At 34.8% G+C, this 19,120-nt stretch overlaps 2 protein-coding genes across 6 annotated transcripts in view; one reads left to right on the top strand and one right to left on the bottom strand.

The window, feature by feature from the left end:
• Positions 1-8,287, bottom strand: part of zc3h7a (zinc finger CCCH-type containing 7A) — a 21,164-nt gene extending 12,877 nt beyond the window's left edge. The window contains exons 1-11 of one of the 2 annotated variants that reach the window (XM_048193140.1): positions 8,048-8,287; positions 5,784-5,890; positions 5,420-5,459; positions 5,136-5,333; positions 2,808-2,966; positions 2,646-2,726; positions 2,401-2,454; positions 2,280-2,319; positions 1,257-1,564; positions 921-1,164; positions 54-85 (exon numbers count right to left, since the gene is read on the bottom strand). In XM_048193140.1, coding sequence (XP_048049097.1) covers positions 54-85; positions 921-1,164; positions 1,257-1,564; positions 2,280-2,319; positions 2,401-2,454; positions 2,646-2,726; positions 2,808-2,966; positions 5,136-5,333; positions 5,420-5,459; positions 5,784-5,851 — 1,224 coding nt within the window. In that variant the 5' untranslated portion in view covers positions 5,852-5,890; positions 8,048-8,287. Of the gene's footprint in view, positions 1-53; positions 86-920; positions 1,165-1,256; positions 1,565-2,279; positions 2,320-2,400; positions 2,455-2,645; positions 2,727-2,807; positions 2,967-5,135; positions 5,334-5,419; positions 5,460-5,783; positions 5,891-7,838; positions 7,984-8,047 lie in introns of those variants that run through there. The other variant, XM_048193139.1, reaches the window with a different exon arrangement.
• pla2g10 (phospholipase A2 group X) lies at positions 6,826-19,120 on the top strand. Of its 4 annotated transcripts, none has more exons than XM_048193168.1 (5): positions 6,826-7,488; positions 11,634-11,987; positions 16,068-16,236; positions 16,778-16,884; positions 18,812-19,120. In XM_048193168.1, the coding sequence occupies exons 3-5, from the start codon at positions 16,073-16,075 to the stop codon at positions 18,958-18,960; spliced, it is 420 nt and encodes a 139-aa protein (XP_048049125.1). In that variant the 5' UTR covers positions 6,826-7,488; positions 11,634-11,987; positions 16,068-16,072; the 3' UTR covers positions 18,961-19,120. The 4 variants fall into 4 exon arrangements, with proteins under 4 accessions (XP_048049125.1, XP_048049134.1, XP_048049114.1 ...); XM_048193157.1 differs by having other exon boundaries at positions 6,828-7,488; positions 11,640-12,037; XM_048193149.1 differs by having other exon boundaries at positions 6,828-7,488; positions 11,634-12,037.

Raw genomic sequence — 19,120 nt, 5'->3', positions numbered from 1 at the left:
GAGAACCAAAGAGCTGAATATTCAGGAGAATACAGAAGTAAATTAACTCTTACCGACATAAAATGTTGCTGGCTAAAGGCTTTATCTGGTCCATAAGGATAAAAAACAAAACAAAAAGGAAATCAGAAACTATAAATAAACGAAAACAAAACAAAACCAACTCTAGTTTTTCAACAGACACTGACAGCACGGTCCAAAATTAACACTTGTCAGGACCCCAAATAGGGGTTAACTTTAGGCACTTTACTGCTAGGATCTGCAATAAATACATTGTGACACAATAACCCACAGTGTTTATCACAAAATATACCAGGAAATGTGCTCAATGCACTGTCATGGAGTGCTGCAGTGATGACGTATTTTTGTAGGTCAAAGATGTGACATCCGTTGCATCATGATAATCTTCACAAATTAAGACAACTTCATGGCATAAATGAACTACACCACGGTCACACGACTTAGGTTGCAAAAACTCTTTCAATCTTGAGTCAATAATTTGAAAGTTTGAGTGAGAATTGTTTGAGTGTGATCATAATTACAACAAGGCTGTAAAAGCAGACTAGCGAGTAGATGAGTTCATCAGCTCGGCATAATGATGTTTACTGTCTGACAACCTCTGTAGTCCCATTTAGACACTTGCTAGCAACTGCCTTTTTCAAGTAAAAGCTTAATAAAATTACAAATGAGGTATTACTAATGTACTTTATGTTGTAGAATAAGCCATGACAATGGATCCAGAAGTGCAAAAATGCTAACTCATTCCTTGGTTTTAGGACTCATTCCTGCAGCACTCTATGGTGAGTTTACAGTTTAATTGCTAGTAATGAATAATTAAAGCTGGTAAATTATCTTAATTCACTCAGCATTTGCAGGCGAGTGCAATTTTGGACCCTCTTTTTTGAAATAACAGAGCAACACACCTGTCTGAGAATCTGAAATCGACAAACTATCCAATGAATCCAGTGCTGAGGAAAATGTATCCAGACCAAGAGGATACGATGAAATTGGCTTGTGGTACGGTGCGGGCAAATTTATCGTGCACTGTGGAGCCATACTGAAAAATGGATGGCTCAGGTGAGAAGGCATGAGCAAAGGACTCGGTATCGAACTACTGACGGCAATACTGGTCGGTAAAGGAATAGGTCCGTCCACTGTAGGAATATCCTGGGTGGGGAGAAACACAATCATCAACATGACTACTCGCATGCACTCAAAACTTGTGGTTCGAGCAAAAAAAATGCAGTCCTCTAGCTTACCAAAGAAGAATTGGAAGGACTTGCTCTGTCCAACAGCTCATCCAGATCATCCCCAATAATATCTGTATCATAGTCCAAGCGGTTGTCTTGTACTACGTAAGAGTCATTGGGCCTGGTTCCATTAACCAGAGGCATATGTAATGGCATAGGAACAGGCTCTGGGTGATGGCTCTCAACAGGGGCTACCGGAGGTGAGATGACACTGACGAGAGGCTTAGACTCTACTTCTTCCATCTCACTTACAGTAGAACATACTGGCATGCTGACTGGTACTGGGCCATCCATACCCTGCATAGACTGGCCCACTTCTATGGAGACAAGGAAGCCGTAATGAGCTGACTGCAACGGATTCATAAATTCATTATATACACTTAAAATCCATAAATTAATTATTTACACTTCTGTTCGGGGTTTTTGAAGTAAGTCTCTTATGCTTATCAAGGGGCTCACCACCAGTGGCTCAGATGTACAATAGTTCTGCTGTGGCTGTATATAGTTAGGCTATTATTTTTATGGCTAACATTTGGCAAAATTGAGCAAAAACAGACAATATTGTGTCTAAAATATACTACAATATTAACTTCTTATTTATTGAATTGTAAATCACTGAAAATCATTTATTGTAAATTAATAACACATTTGAACTTGTGCTATTCAGATTAAAAACAGCACTTGTGCGATATTGCAGTCATTGCTTGTGTGATATTACTAAATATGAGACAACAACCCATATGGGCAATTTTTGCCCTAATATCTTGATTTTTAGTGGCATTATAACTGCATTCTATAGGCTCCATCACGCAGTGAGTTGTTGCTCTGCTTCATGTTTGTCACCAATCAACTTTATGAAATGTAAGATGATGACCTATGTAGGTCTGGGGCGGGACAGGTGCGGTAATTCCGTTAAATAATTTTAATCTTGTTATTTTTCCACAACTAATTAAATTTACATGTTAAATTCATGTTAAAATCATTTAACTGACCCCAGTCTTTTTAACGGTAATATGAAATACACCGACTTACCCATTTCAATATCCTCCACAGATGCAGAGCTTTGAGAATGCTGTTAGGAAATAAAGTAGCTCAGTGCGGTTGCTGAAATTGATCATTTTAAGCACACACACATACTCATATAGCATCTTACCTTATCATTAACTGCACCTGATAAACTTGCACCAGGCAAAACATTTAAGGCAGGCTGATTTCAAAACAAAAGAAAAAAAAAAAAACTGGTCAGGACCAAATAATTACAGATTATGCGCTTTAATTTTTTTGCCACAATTCTAACCAATTCAATTCTTTTTCCCCTAATTATCTAGAAAGTAGACACACCTCACAGATTATTTTGGTATGTTTTTTTTTCTCCCCACAATCAGAATCTTTTTTTACCTTGTTTCTCACATAAGCCTTACGGATTTTCAATCCCAACATTTTGGCAAGCTCCTGGGTCATTTCAATCACACGTGTGTCCTGCAAAACAAATGAAACATGAAGAACCGGGTAATGCAAAAACTATTTGATAATTAAAACCTCAATGTAAAGTGCTCTGACCTGAGGCACTGCCAAGGAGCATTTAGCAACCGCCTCGTACGCCTCTTGATGTCTTCCCATCTCTTTCAGACACCGAGCTTTCCGGTAAAGTGCTTTGTAGTTGCTTTCATTGAGTTGAAGAGCTTTTTCAGAGTCCTCTAGGGCTTGATCGTGCAGTCCCTGCATCAATAACCACAAACGCATTACAGTGAATTAAAAAACCGTCTGGGACAATTACCTATGCAACACACACAGACGTCGAACACTAATGGAAATACACTTTGTATACTACCGTTCAAAACATTTTGCTATTATATACTAATGAAATAGAGCTGAGTTATAAAATCATTAAAAGATCACAATCTCGATTCAAACAGCCACGCGATCTTATTCCTAAATGACAATTAAGCTATTTCTATTAGACCTGTGACAAGTACGAACACAGTGGACAATCCAAGCTGTGTTGGTGCTGCTGCTGAGCCAGAGAGCAGTTGTCATGATTAGCTTCACAAACAGTGTTAACAACCACACAGTATCATTATTTCTCTTATAAACATTCAAATTATCACAGAAGTACTAGGATAAAAGTTTATAGTTCGGATATAAACACTGATGTCTACAGTAGTGAACAAAATAGAGTAAACTGATGCATTAAATATAGAATGTATCAATTACATTGTTACAACTATGTCAGGTATAATTGTATGTCATTGGGTTTGGTACCGAACACGGCACTTTTAAGGGAATTACATTACATTGTACAGTGCCATTACTGTGCCAGATTTCAGTACCTGAGAACTCGTCTGGGTGCAAGAGGTACGTTAGAGAAAGAGGGAGACCATGTGAAGTCACCCCTGTAACTTGTTCAAACACAACACACAGTGCAATGGCTAAACGTTCTGAAGTGTGGTTACATTTAACAAAACAAGCTGTATATGATCCATGATCTGCGATGCGAGCGTTTCCATGTGTTGTTAGTCAAACTCCAGCTCTGACAGCATTGTGGGGAAAATGAAACACTTTTGTGCTACTGTGCTGAGGAAAAATACACTAACGGCACGTGTCCGAACGCTGAACAGCAGAGGTGTAGAACAGCCTGAGAAACGGTCTTTTATGACATTTGAATTCTCCGCTGTAGCGCGTTCTCACGCATACTAGGGCTGGGCGATTTATCGCATGCAACTGTCACGTGCATTTCGTCAGTAAAGCCGGTTCCCCGATTACCACAGATGAATCGCCTTCGATAATGAACGCAATATTGCGCAGCTTGTCAGTGAACTACGGCTCTGTCTATTAAATGCCACTCCATTTGAAAGCAGGTGATGGTGATTTAGCGGTAATCAGGGAACCGGCTTTACTGACGAAATGCGCGTGACAATCGCATGCGATATATTGCCCAGCCCTAATGCATACTACAGTGCACACATGACCGTTTATTGTCGTCTAGTGTGTAAAATTTCTAGATAAATAAAAAAATTATGAAATAGATGTTGACTTATTTTTTCCCTGAAATAAATGTTTTTGTTATTACACAAAGAGTAAAGTAACGAAAAAAGGTACAATTGGTACCGGCACCGAATTTCAGGTATCGATACTGGTACCAGTAATGGTTAAAATGTGAACGGTACCCAACCCTAGTATGTCATTGCATCATTCATTCAAAAATGCAGAATCATTGAGTAATGAAACAAGTCAAGTCTTAATCAGGGAGTCATTGAATTATTCACTCAAACATACTGTTTTCTAAATAATTCATCCAAATTAATTATTTTTAAATAGACCAATTAACATTTTGTCAGAATCTCTAGTAAATTACATGATATCTTGTTTAGTTGTCTATTCAGAATCATGGGAGAATCATGATCTCTAATTTAAACAAAAAGAAATTGTAACTATAATGAAGTATATCATTTTTTAATATTTTTGAAAGAAGTCTCTTATGCTCAGCAATAATGCATTCATTTGATCAAAAATAGAGCAAAACAACTAATATTGTTGTGAAATATTGTTTTCTATTTGAATATATTTTAAAATGGAATTTATCAATGTGTTGAAAACTGAATTTTCAGCATCATTACTTCAGTCTTCAGTGTCACATGATCCTTCAGAAATCATTCTGATATGATGCTCAAGAAACATTTATGATTATTATCAATGTTGAAAACAGTTGTGCTGCTTTTTCCCCATGATCCTTTCATGAATAGAAAGTTCTAAAAAAACAGCTTTTATTTGAAGTCAAAATATTTAGTAACTTCATAAATGGCTACTGTCACTTTTGAACAATTTAATGCATCCTTTCATGATAAAAGTTGCATATCTGTATACATGCAAGTGAACGTGTATTCTTACAATGTTCAAGTAGGATGCAGCACGGTTCGCATGAAGCTTCTCCCTTATTTCTTGAGGGATGATGATGTCCTCGGATTCGGCATACTCTGCTATGTTTAAGGCCTCTGTGTATAACTCAACAGATCGTGCCCATTCGCCTTCAAGGAACACATCATTTCCCTCGCCAAACAGATTCCTCACCAAACTCTGAATGAACACCTAGAGGAATGAATCAATGTATAATATTACCATCAAAGCCACAACTGCAATCTGTGCTGGATTGATTGAGAGTGAGACACACATACCTCATACTGCTCCTGAGAGCCAGGAAAAGGCAGGGTAGATCTACAATTAAGTGGAAGGTAAAGAAAACATTGAGACTATTAAAACACAGGTGCAATGAACATGAGCAATGACAGATTTGCTGAGAAAAAAAACATGTCATTGTGAATCAGTGACATAAAGCTGTGTGTAATTTGCATTCCATCAAGTGTTTGAACTGCAACCAAATTCTTTTCATAGGACAGAAATAAACATCAGAGGATGAAGTCAGTCTCAAACTATTTCTCTCGCATTTCCTCTATAACACAAACTGAAGTCTTTTTCCTTGTGATCAAAACTCACTGATGTTCACAGGTTTATACTAATAGTTAAAAGCAGAACACTTACTGAATGAATTGTAGGCCTTTCTGAATGTCCTGCCACCGGCTACTTCGGTCCTGGCATGTGCCTGACATCTTCCCATATGTGTGTAGGACTTGACTATGGGTCAACACCTACGTTTATATACAGAGGCAAGACAGACGTTGATTTACGGCAGATTTGTATTAGTATCATGCACTGACATTACATTAAGTACATTAATGGAAAAGTATTTCTGTTCTGCTCTCGGTTAAGAGCCAACAATGCTTTCTCATCCAGCACATTAGCGATGCCTGACTTTTTGTGCAAATTGATTCTTTAAAATGGTTCGTTTCAAACAACTACATACAACAAGCTCTAAAAAGGTATTTTAGAAGTATTAATGTGTATTTTCCAATAGATATACACAACACGTTGCTGGTTAATGCATTTTTTTTTTTCCGATTGTAAGTTAAACAATATTTCAGCTCTTAAAAAAAATCTAAGTCAATTTAGAAACAATTATAATGTATTTATAACACAAATTCTAAAAATAATTTATATATCAGGTCTATTAATAAAATGTTCTCATTATCAGCTCATTCATCGGTCCTTGGCCTACAAGACAGATATAATTAACAGTTTAAAGATTTGGCGACAGTTGACTCGAAAGCAGCTCGGTCGGGTTCGTAAATGAATCGTTCAGCCCGGTTTTGCAAACTAATTCATTCAAAACACCCTACTTCAATCCTGCTCCTCGAGGGCCACTGTCCTGCAAAGTTATGCTGCGTACCAGGCAGGTTTTTGAGTCACGACTTCAAATCACGACTCACGACTTTGCAGCATTCCAGGCAAGTCACACCAAACTGCCTGAGCGCAAAGAATTGTGGTAGCTAGATGTAAACAAACCAGCATAGCGGACCGGTCGGGGCTTATGCTCATTTACCATCATTTCTATCGCCAAAGATGCTTACTCCTTGCTTATTTGAGGGAAAAGGAGTAGAAAAAAAATGGCGCAGAAGGCAAGAGAAGCTGTTATACATATATACATATATATTTTACGTTATTTGTATATTTGGAAATGTATTTGGTATTAATTCATTCTTGCACTCAATGGACTGAAAACTAGCTGCCACTATGTGACGTGAGAGCGCGGAACTGGGAGTACATCGATCTAGTACGAGTTGGTCTAGAGGGTTGGAAAAACACAGGTTACGGGTTGCCTGGAATGCGGCACAAGATCCACCCCCAATAAAACACACCTGAACCAGCTAATCAAGGTCTTACTAGGCATACTAGAAACTAGGACTGCACGATATTGATGAAAAATTCAATAACTTGTTAAATAATGCAATATTCGATATGCGATGCAATAATGCATGTAAGTGTGTAAAATAAATTTTTAAATATATTTTAAAATTATATGACATATATTTTACATTCTTTCTGAGGAAACAAAGCATCACCACAACTTCTGAAAGTGAACAGCAGTGTTTTAGCCTTACATAAAAAGTAATGTCACAAATCTCACAGTCATTTTAACTTTAATGTAACGTTAAGCAAGAAAAAAATCGTTCAGATAGCCGTTGCGATATGCATACCGCGGTATGCATATCGGTATCGATATATCGTGCAGCCCCTACTATAAACTTCCAGGCAGGTGTGATGAGGCAAGTTTGAGCCAAACTCTGCAGGACAGTGGCCCTTCAGGACCACATTTGGACACGCCTGTCCTACTCAAAAAGAAAAAACAGTAAGGAATTCGCTATAAAACATAACATACTTCTTCAACCTTAGGCCACTTGGAGGCAGACCAGGGAAATTCACAGAGAAGCGGCGTCTGATATTGGTTGATTTAATAAAATCTAAACTTCTCACATAGTTCATAAAAAGGCGCATTTACAAAGTCTCGAAGCCAAGTGAGCCGCCTAACTACACCAGGGTCCATAACGCTTCTCGAGCGCGCTTCGACGTCCGACAGTAACTGTCTAGATAGGCAGCTCACTCGTTATTGAAACACACCCATCGTATGACCAAATATTTTAACAAACGGAAAACTCCGCTGGGTATTTTTGCTGTAAATCTGCCACCCGAAGCTCTGACCTGTTTTTCCGTTAAGTCAGGAACACGTAGATCTTGTGTGCTAGCCAAACGGCTGGTCATGCAAACTCTTGTGTGAACAGTCGCTAGGTAAAACTAGCATGATAGCATTTTACCGCGCACCTCTGCCCACTCACTCGACTATCAGAGGCCGCCCGAGCTTATGAATGTGGGCGAAAACATTTAGTTATTACTGCTGAAGAAACACTCACCTTGAGCAGACAAATTATCAGCAGGAAAGAGACTGATCCATACGGCCACTAATGTTTTCATGTGTTCGTCAATCCTGCCTCTTCTTTGGGCAACGTGATCTTCGTGACGTCTTGTTCACTTTTTCAGTTAGTAGTTGAAGATGGTTACAGCGCCCCCTTTTGGACACACTCGAAAACAGCCGGCGTGAATGATCTCCTCAAGCGTTCACTTCCAAACATCTATCTAGCTAGCCTACTGAACTGATGACATGCAGACCAGCAAAATAGTATTTAATCTGCAATTAAAGGATTAGTTCACTTTCAAATTAAAATTTCCTGATCATTTACTCACCCCCATGTCATCCAAGATGTTCATGTCCTTCTTTCTTCAGTCGAAAAGAAATTAAGGTTTTTGATGAGAACATTCCAGGATTTTTCTCCTTGTAGTGGACTTCAATGGCCTCCAAACGGTTGAAGGTCAAATTTACAGTTTACAGCGATCCCAGACGAGAAATAAGGGTCTTATCTAGAGAAACCATCGCTCATTTTCTAAAAAACCTTATATAAGTTTTAACAATAAATGCTCATCTTGAACTAGCTCTCTTCTTCTTCTTCTTCTTCTTCTTCTTCTTCTTCCTCTTTATTTGAATTCCGGCAGTGTAGACGCTGTAAGTGTATTACTGCCCTCCACAGGTCAAAGTTTAACTAAATTATCATATACAATATACTAATGCAAGTATAAAACAATTAGTTCAAACTTTGACCTGTGGAGGGCAGTAATACACTTAGCAGTGTCTACACTGCCGGAATTCAAATAGAGAAGAATAAAATGTGTATATATGTATATATATATATATATATATATATATATATATATATATATATATATATATATATATATATATATATATACAGTACAGTCCAAAAGTTTGGAACCACTAAGATTTTTAATGTTTTTAAAAGAAGTTTCGTCTGCTCACCAAGGCTACATTTATTTAATTGAAAATACAGTAAAAAACAGTAATATTGTGAAATATTATTACAATTTAAAATAACTGTTTTCTATTTGAATATATTTCACAAAGTAATTTATTCCTGTGATCAAAGCTGAATTTTCAGCATCGTTACTCCAGTCTTCAGTGTCACATGATCCTTCAGAAATCATTCTAATATGATGATCTGCTGCTCAATAAACATTTATAATTATTTTCAATGTTGAAAACAGTTGTGTACTTTTTTTTTTTTTCAGGATTCCTTGATGAATAGAAAGTTCAAAAGAACAGCATTTATCTGAAATACAAAGCTTCTGTAGCATTATACACTACCGTTCAAAAGTTTGGGGTCAGTAAGAATTTTTATTTTTATTTTTTTGAAAAGAAATTAAAGAAATGAATACTTTTATTCAGCAAGGATGCATTAAATCAATCAAAAGTGGCAGTAAAAACATTTATAATGTTACAAAAGATTAGATTTCAGATAAACACTGTTCTTTTGAACTTTCTATTCATCAAATAATCCTGAAAAACAATATTGTACACAAATATTTTGCACAATTGTACACATTAAATGTTTCTTGAGCAGCAGATCATCATATTAGAATGATTTCTGAAGGATCATGTGACACTGAAGACTGGAGTAACGATGCTGAAAATTCAGCTTTGCATCACAGGAATAAATTACTTTGTCAAATATATTCAAATAGAAAACAGTTATTTTAAATTGTAATAATATTTCACAATATTACTGGTTTTTTTACTGTATTTTTAATTAAATAAATGTAGCCTTGGTGAGCAGACAAAACTTCTTTTAAAAACATTAAAAATCTTAGTGGTTCCAAACTTTTGGACTGGACTGTACTGTATGTGTATATATATATATATATATATATATATATATATATATATATATATATATATATATATATATTAGAAAATAAGTGATGGTTTCACTAGATAAGACCCTTATTCCTCGTCTGGGATCGTGTAGAAGGTTTTGAAGCTGTAATGAAACTGTAATTTTGACCTTCAACCATTTGGGCTCCATTGAAGTCCACTATAAGGAGAAAAATCCTGTAATGTTTTCATCAAAAACCTTAATTTCTTTTTGACTGAAGAAAGAAAGACATGAACATCTTGAATGATGGGTGAGTAAATGATCAGGAAATTTTGATTTGAAAGTGAACTAATCCTTCAATGCCGCCTTCAGATGCTCTCTGAATTATCGAGTTTCCGAGATGAAAACTGCACAATAATCACGAATTCAGAAGTGGGATTTATCAGATTTATGATAGCATGTAAAGGCAGCATAAGTAACCAGGGATGGGCAGTATTTATGATACATGTATTTCAAATACGTATTTCAAATACAAAATAGTATTTTGTCATTTGTATTTGATAGGGTTGATGAAAATGGCTTTGTTTTTTTTTTAATCAAAATACTTTAGTGTTTTGTATTTTTGTAGTTTTAAAATACTGTAAAATACTTTGTAAGAAGTCTACATGATGACATTATAAAAATGCGGCCTCTGATTGGTGCTTACTCAGTAGTTTGCCCAGACTTGTTGAGATCAGAACAGATGTTAAGGTTTGGTGTTTGTTTTGGTAGCCTAGGCTAAATAGTTTACCAACTTACATAATGTTCTTGAAATCTATTATACCAAGCAGCAGCCCCCTATATTTATGATTAACAATCAAATGATTAATTAGTGCTATAAATACAGGCCCCATTAGTTGTCTTCTTATGAATGACTTGTTTGTCATTGAGTCAGTGTTGCTGATGCAAAGTAGGCCCTTCGTTACCAAACACCAAATAACGTAATTAGGATACAATTATGATTCATTTGCAAACTGTTAAACATTAAACTGTGGGTTACTTTAAAAATAACCTTCATCTGCAAGATCACAGGGAAATGTGAATATTTGATCTGTTAAAGCCACAATATACATTTTCGCCGCTAGAGGTCGCTTATCCTTGTTTTTGTGGAATCATGGGATGTGTTGTTTTCACGTCTACAGCCGGTGGAAAAGAATCTGGATTTTATATTTGGTATTTTATTTTAAAATACATTTTGATGTATTTTTGCCCAGTTATTTACCGGACCACATTTATCGCTGACAACTTACTTCTGCGTTGAAAAATAAAGTGGGTTTGAATCTGTCTTTGCACAAAGTTAACAAATAAAAAATACAAAATAAAATACTCAATATGTTAAAATGAGCAGCGCCAAGTAATGAAAAGTAGCTAAGTAGGAAATAGGAATAATATTTACAAAGAAAGAAAGAAAACAAGCCCAGAATCTAATAATAAAGAGATTCAATTGCCTTTGACAAGTGCTAATATATTTGTCTACTTAAAAAAAAAATGCAAGTACATGCAGTTTGAATTGAGCTTAAATTATTTAATTGGATTTAAATTATTTTGTGATCAGAAAGAGGGCATGGCGACTGAAAGGACAGAACACAAGCACAGTTTATGTAGGGAAATAGCCTCAAGTCTGTTATTATATAGTGTTACTGTCACTGACCAATCAGAATGTCCCATTTCAGTTCAGGTTTGCAGTTTTCAGATTTTCAGTTCTACTTCGAGCTTATGAATAGATCATTTACAGATGCAGGACGAGAGAAAAAGCTGCTGGCGTGTTCGATCTTGACTACTTCCCAGTTGGCAGCTCATCCAGCTCAAGCTGTTTGTATGGAAAAGCCAACCAGCAGCCATCATAGGGCGGTCCCGAGCTGAACACCCAAACAGTTATCAGAGGGGGCACATTATCCAGCATTCTCAGACTTCAACTTTCGACTTAATTTTAACCCTGAGGGAGGGAACAGCAGCCTCTAGCAGTGAGAGAGTTCGAGGATTACTACAGTAGGAGTGATGTCCTGAGATTACTCTGCATCTAAAATAAGCCCAGCAGCACTGAGGAAGTCTGTTTATCCGAGGCTGAACAGAGACTGCACTATTACCTGTGAGTGAGCACAATGACTGCGCTGTATCACACATTCCTGCTCTTTACAGGTGAGGCTGCTCACATCTCATTCTCACTCTACTTTCTTCTTATATGAGCTACATTTAGTCACTTAGCTAATTAAAGAAATGTGATTAGGGCGGCACTGGACTGGACACCTGTAGTGTGTGTCTGTGTGTATATATATATATATATATATATATATATATATATATATATATATATATATATATATATATATAGCCTAGATACTTTTTTATTTTTACATATTATTAAAAATAAAATGACTGAGCAAATGCATTTATTAAATGAAATTATTTTTTTTATTATTTTTAACATGCATTTAGCTACTCAAAGTAGGTTTTGAAATTAGGGGAAATAACTGTAAAATGTCTTTGAAGATACAAAGTATGAATAAGTTTAATATTTACTTATGTATTTATGCAGAGTGTGCAAAACTAAGTAAAATAAAAATCTTAATGTTAATTAAACTACCAAAGTTGTTTAAGCAGATCTTATAAAAAATATTCTTTGACAAAGAGCGAAACACTGGTCATTTTGACTCTTAAGAAATCCCACACAACTGGAATCTAACACTTAATTGGTGGAATCTGACACTACGTTGGTGAAAAATGGCCCTATTCTTTCCTTGGGAAACTTTGGACAATAGCAGTGCATGCATTTAAAGTTTTACAGTGAGACTTGTTTACAATAAATTACCATCAGTATAAAATATTTTGGAAATGGTATCATAACAACCAGTGTTGGGTGTAACTAGTTACTAAGTAATTAGCAGAGCTGGGTAGATTATTTATGAATTGTAATCAATTACTGATTACAAATTACATGACAAAATTTGTAATCAGTAATATAATCTCTTAGATTACACATTTTTGGTAATGTAATCTGACTGCTTTTGGATTACATTTAGATTACTTTTGTGCTAACCTTTATTTGATGTCACATATATTGTAGGATAAACTTGTACTATTTTGACAGATACAAAGAAAAAATATATTCCAAGAAATATATTCTATTCACGAACAAGAGCCTCACAGATTCTTTTTAAAGTGCAATGTATGGACAGTTCAAAATACTAACAACAGTGTTTGCTGAAAGTAACACTGAAAACAAAAACAAAATCACATCTTATGATTTTAAAATATATTTACTTAAAATTAAGTACATTTAGAAAACAGCAACATTACAAAAACAAATAATCTTGTTGTTGCTGATTTCTCTGCACAATTCCTCACCCCTCGCACTCATCACCAGAAAAACTCGAAGAATCACAAACATATATAAGCTGCAGATTTATTATGAAAAAAAATATAAACGTTAAAAAATGAAAAATTGGGAGAATTAATGAATTAAGAACTATGGAAGAGGATTAGGGCCAAGCAATAATAAAAAAATAAAACCATCTCGAGATTAAAGTTGTTAAATTTAGAGAAAAAACTCGTTAAATTTCGAGAAAAAAGTCGAGATAAAATGTTGAGAATAAACTCATTAATTTATGACAATAAAGTCATTAAATTATGAGAAAAAAGTTGTTAAATTATGAGAACAAATTCGTAATTTAACGAATTTCTTCTCGTAATTTAACGACTTTTTTCTCATAATTTAATGACTTTATTCTCAACATTTTATCTCAACTTTTTTCTCGAAATTTAATGACATTTTTCTCATAATTTAATGAATTTGTTCTCGTAATTTAACGACTTTTTTCTCGTAATTTAACAAGTTTATTCTCAACATTTTATCTCGACTTTTTTCTCGAAATTTAATGACTTTAATCTCGAGATGGTTTTATTTTTTTATTATTGCTTGGCCCTAATCCTCTTCCGTAAAGAACAACTTACTGTCATTGTGTAAATAATATGTAATCATGTAATTCATAAAAAAAGTAACTGTAGTCTGATTATGAGTATTTTAAAAAGTAGTTTACTCTAATTACAAGTTGATGCAAAAACTTGTGAAAATGAGATCCAGGCAGTAGATAATGTTGATGAGAAATTATTTATTCATTACAATTAAATTTAGCCTCACACGCAAACTTTAATCGATAATGAAAATACTTAATAAAACCAAAAGGTGAAATAACCATAAAGAAGCAGTCAATAGTTAATAATACAATTTAGGGTATTGTAAAATCCAGAGTATTGTATCTAATAGATGAAGATCAAAAAGAGCAATAATTAAGACATTTGCAGATAAGAGACAAGAAGTAGAAGCCAAGGAGATCAAGGAGGGAAAAAAGCTCTATTATCAACAACTCAGTCCATATTATACCATAAGCATACAGGGAAATTCCCAACCCACACAAACTGATGTTTTTGTTAAAATGAAAAAGGTTAATTTCACCCATTATGTCATCCACTGTTCCAGTGTCAAAAATAGTTGTTTTAACCCTTAGGGAATTTTGCAAATCTTGCACTATTAAATGTCAGCAAACATTCATTCTGGAAAACATCACTTCTGCAGTACTTGGCAGGCGTCCAATGTCTAACCACAAACGTGTCAGCATGACCTGTCACACTGGAATACTTGAAGAACAATTGAGCATAACAAGCATACTCTTAAATATAAAATAAGAATAACCATAAGGGTACAATAACAAGTAAATACTTGAAAATATGATAAAAATTAATATATATATAAAGTAGAAGTACATGAATATAGGAAATCAAAAGTGAAACTGATAAATCATAAGCCATAAATGATTAACATAAATATTAATAAAAATGCATGAATATGAATATTGACCATTTCGGATCCACCACAAGTACTTGATTTTTGTAATCTGATTACGTAATCCAGATTACACGTAATCCGTTACGGTAATTAGTTACTGTAATTTAATTACTTTTCCCTTGAAAATGTAAAGTTAGTACATACTTCTGATGTAACTGAACTAAATACTGTATATAGACTGTAGAACAATTATATATAATACAATAGTAGATTTAACATCAAAATTTAAAGTCTAATGTTAAAATGCATGTTTTTATGTATCCTTCTCACTTTATATACTTTGGTGATTTAATAAGAATAATGGTAACACTTTAGTATCCAATTCTCACTATTAACTGGTTGGTTATTAGCATGTATATTAATATTGGCTGTTTATTAGTTCTTAAAAAGCATTATTCTGCATGACCATATTATACATCCTTAATCCTACCCAATACTTAAACTTAACAACAACTTTACTAAGTATTAATAAGCAGTAAATTATGAATTTAAAGTTGTAGTTAATAGTGAGAATCTAATCTAAGTGTTACCAGAATAATTTATGTAGTTTTATATTATTTATTTGAAATAATTAAAAGAGCCATTTCATGTCTATCGTTTCATTATTTATTAACTCGTTGAGGTTCATATAGGACTTAGAAAGCAATTAGTAATAATACTTTTTGGAGACACTATTGAAGATGTAATTAGCAACTAGTAATTAATTACTTAATTAGTAACTTACCCAACATTGATAACAACATAGCATTATATGTGAGAATATGGTAATATATGATAAAAGGATACAGCATAATAAAAATACTATAGTAATTTATAGTAAATACTATAGTGTTTTTGAACCATACTATGGTAAATTGTAGCATACTGTATATATTGTAGTATTTACAACACTTTGTTAATGAATGCTACAGCATACTGTAGTATTAACTGTAGTGAACTGAATAAACTAATAAATACTGTAGTATACTTTAGCTTATACTACAGTAAACTGTAGTGTATTCATTGTAGTGTAATATACCCTATAGTTGTAGAAAACTAAGTACAGTTTTGGGTAAAGTAATTTGTTTATATTACTATAGGTGTTATATTACCACAACCACTATAGAATTACCACAACAAATTAATTGAAGTACTTTACTATAGTATGGTTCAAAAACACTATAGTATTTACTATAAATTACTATAGTGTTTTTTCATGTGGGAATGTAAAAGTGTTGCGAAAAAGTTGCTAAATGAATAAATGTAAAACACATGAGGGGATCTAGAAAATTGGTTACATTATAATGAATACCTGCCAGGCTAAATTCACCGTCTTACTCTTTTTAGTCAGTATGGCTTCCCTGCAGCCACAGAGGTCTTCAAGGAGTAAAAGGGGTCTGCTGGAACTAGCTGGGGTTATCAAGTGTAGCACGGGACGAACAGCTATATCTTATGTGATGTACGGATGTTACTGCGGTCTTGGTGGTCAAGGGTGGCCCAGAGACAGAGCGGACTGGTAAGACACCTTGTTACAAATATCATTGCTGTTCTGTGTAATGCCAGCAACAAACAAGCTGTGATTGCAAGCACTTCTCTTTGCAGTGGTTCGATTTGCCCATTCTTTTCCATTCATCTTGGCCACAGTGTGTCCATTTCTGTTGCATTCCCTCAGGCATCTGGAAAAGGAATACTCCCAGTTCTCCCACACACAAAATAACCGTTTCCCTTAACCTCAGTTTAGGATACAGAGACCGCTGGTTCCGTGTGAAAGAGCTCTTCGGAAGCAGACAGTGAGATGAAAAAGAATAAACAAACCTGCTGATATTATTGCACCACATTCCACAGTTGAATTGCTCATTCTAATCTTACAGAGTCAGCAGTTTTTCTGGCCGACATACGCAGCGGCCCTCCGTGTATGAGATCATATTGTATTTCTGCAAGTCTACATGAATTATATGTTACATAATGAAGAAACAATTCAAAACCAGACAGAACTGGGCTCGGTCCTCTGTGCCGTTTCATTAAAGATGATCTCAAAGGCATGTGTTCTTCTCTAGGTGTTGTCACAAGCATGACTGCTGTTATGGGGATGCAGAATTCGCAGGCTGTCAAACAAAAACGGACGGGTACCAGTGGACATGCGACGACAATCAGGCTGACTGTGGTATGATGTGGCTTTTCTTAAACAGCATACACTTTAAAAAGTAATTCAGGGGACCTGCTACCACAGCTTAAATGCATGGTTGTAAGTTAAAAATTATTGTTTTAATTACACCATTTAAGTTGCAAACATTATTTTGTTGAGTTATGTTGACATAATAATCTTGATCATTACATCAACTTAACATCGTTTGTAATTTAAACTCAGTTTTTTTTTGAAAATTAAAGGATTAGTTCACTTCAGAATTAAAATTTCCTGATAATTTACTCACCCCCATGTCATTCAAGATGTTTATGTCTTTCTTTCTTCAGTCGAAAAGTAATTAAACAATCCAGGATTTTTCTCCATATGGTGGACTTCAATGGTTACCAATGGATTGAAGGTCCAAATTGCAATTTAAACGCAGCTTCACAATCCCAGATGAGGAATAAGTGTCTTATCTAGCACACTGATTGGTCATTTTCTAAAAAAAATAAAGATTATATATTTTTTAACCACAAATGCTCGTCTTGCACTTGCTCTGCGATGCTCCACACATTACGTAATCATGTTGGAAAGGTCACGCATGACGTAGGCTGAAGTACCGAGCAGGTGTTTACAAAGTGAACGTGTAAAGACTAAGTCAAATGGGCTTTACAAAAAAAGGTAAAACAACAATGTCGGATGATTTTGAAGTTGGAGGAGAAAATGAGATGGAATTTTTTTTGCCCGGTACTTCTGCCTTCGTCACCTTTCCAACATGATTACATAATGTGTGACGCATCACAGTGCAAGATGAGCATTTGTGGTTAAAAAGTGTATAAATTTTAATTTTATTAGAAAATGATCAATTGTTTCACTAGTCAAGACCCTTATTCCTCGTCGGGAATCATGTAGAGCCCTTTGAAGCTGTATTTAAACTGCAATTTAAACCTTCAACCGTTTGGAGTCCATTGAAGTCCACTATAAGGAGAAAAATCCTGGAATGTTTTCATCAGAAACCTTAATTTCTTTTCGACTGAAGAAAGACAGACATGGACATCTTGGATGTCATGGGGGTGAGTAAATTATCAGGAAAACTGGATTCTGAAGTAAACTAATCCTTTAAGTTGTAGTAACGTAATTATATTGTCTTGATAAGTTTGTATATTAGGCAGTGGATTTCTAGCTCCCAACATGCTTTGCATTGGACTGGATAAGGTTTCTGTAATGTTGAAGTTTTTGTGGTTTTGGTTACTATTATAAGCAGTGACTGCGCTAATGCCAGTGACAAGTCATATCTTATTAAATATTAATGCTAAATAAGATGTGTTGGCATGTGCTATGATAGCTGTTTATTTGAACTGAAATAGATAAGATTATTGGTTCCAGGGCTACAAATCAGGTAGTTGGAGTGACTTAATTTTTTTGAATAATCAACTTAAAAATTTGTGTTTACACTACAAATTATTAAGTTCCTCTAACTCAATGTAGCTTGTTGGTGGAACGTAAATTCACTCAAAGTTGTCATAACTCAAAATGATGCAAAGTGTTGCGTTATTTTTTTTTGAGCCAGCATTATTTTTAGAGTGTATTTACACTCTTTTGGAATCACTTTTTACTTTATAATAGCCTGAGATCTAAACGAGAAACAGAACAAGTCAGTAAAGAGGAAACTGGGTGGAAAAAATGTGTTTTGTTTGATATTTTCCTTCAGCTGGAGGAAGTAGTAGTAATACAGGGTGTGTATTATAACAGACAGGCTGTTCTTAACCAAACCACAGGATATTTTAATATCTTGTCCTTGTAGTAAACACTATAATGTGCAATACTCATGAGATTTATAGTATATTGTTTAAGAGCCATAAAGTGATGGTTTTAATATATGGTTAAAATATGGTTTCCTTCACTCTATATGTAAACTACTCATTTTACACAGCCAACAATTTACATTTATGTGTCTTCAACGCAGACGCGCTTAATGACAGATGTGCGAAAATCCTCTGCCGATGTGACAGGGAAGCAGCCAGATGCCTCAGAAAGGCACCGTTCATCCAAAAGTACGCTCTGTGGCCGGATTTCCTCTGTGGATGTGTTCATCCTACCTGCAACATTTACTAATGTCAGGACAAAATTTGGTAATCAAATCTTGTAGAGCTTGTATTGTATGTTTAGTTTGAATTTATATTGTTTAAAGGATTTCCACTTTCTTATGTATTTTATATTTACATAGTTGACTTTCATAAGTGAATGAATTAAAATATTTGCAAAATAATCACAA

This window comes from Megalobrama amblycephala, linkage group LG1 (genome assembly GCF_018812025.1).
Source record: "Megalobrama amblycephala isolate DHTTF-2021 linkage group LG1, ASM1881202v1, whole genome shotgun sequence".
Classification (NCBI taxonomy): Eukaryota; Metazoa; Chordata; class Actinopteri; order Cypriniformes; family Xenocyprididae; genus Megalobrama; species Megalobrama amblycephala.
The sequence above is the reverse complement of the archived record's forward strand: the minus strand, read 5'-3'. Positions and strand labels throughout refer to the sequence as shown.

Coding starts and splice junctions, on each gene's coding strand:
- pla2g10 (XM_048193157.1), top strand. CDS start 12,001: ATGACTGCGCTGTATCACACATTCCTGCTCTTTACAG. Junction 12,038..16,067: donor CACATTCCTGCTCTTTACAG/GTGAGGCTGCTC, acceptor TACTCTTTTTAG/TCAGTATGGCTTCCCTGCAG. Junction 16,885..18,811: donor CGACAATCAGGCTGACTGTG/GTATGATGTGGC, acceptor TCTTCAACGCAG/ACGCGCTTAATGACAGATGT.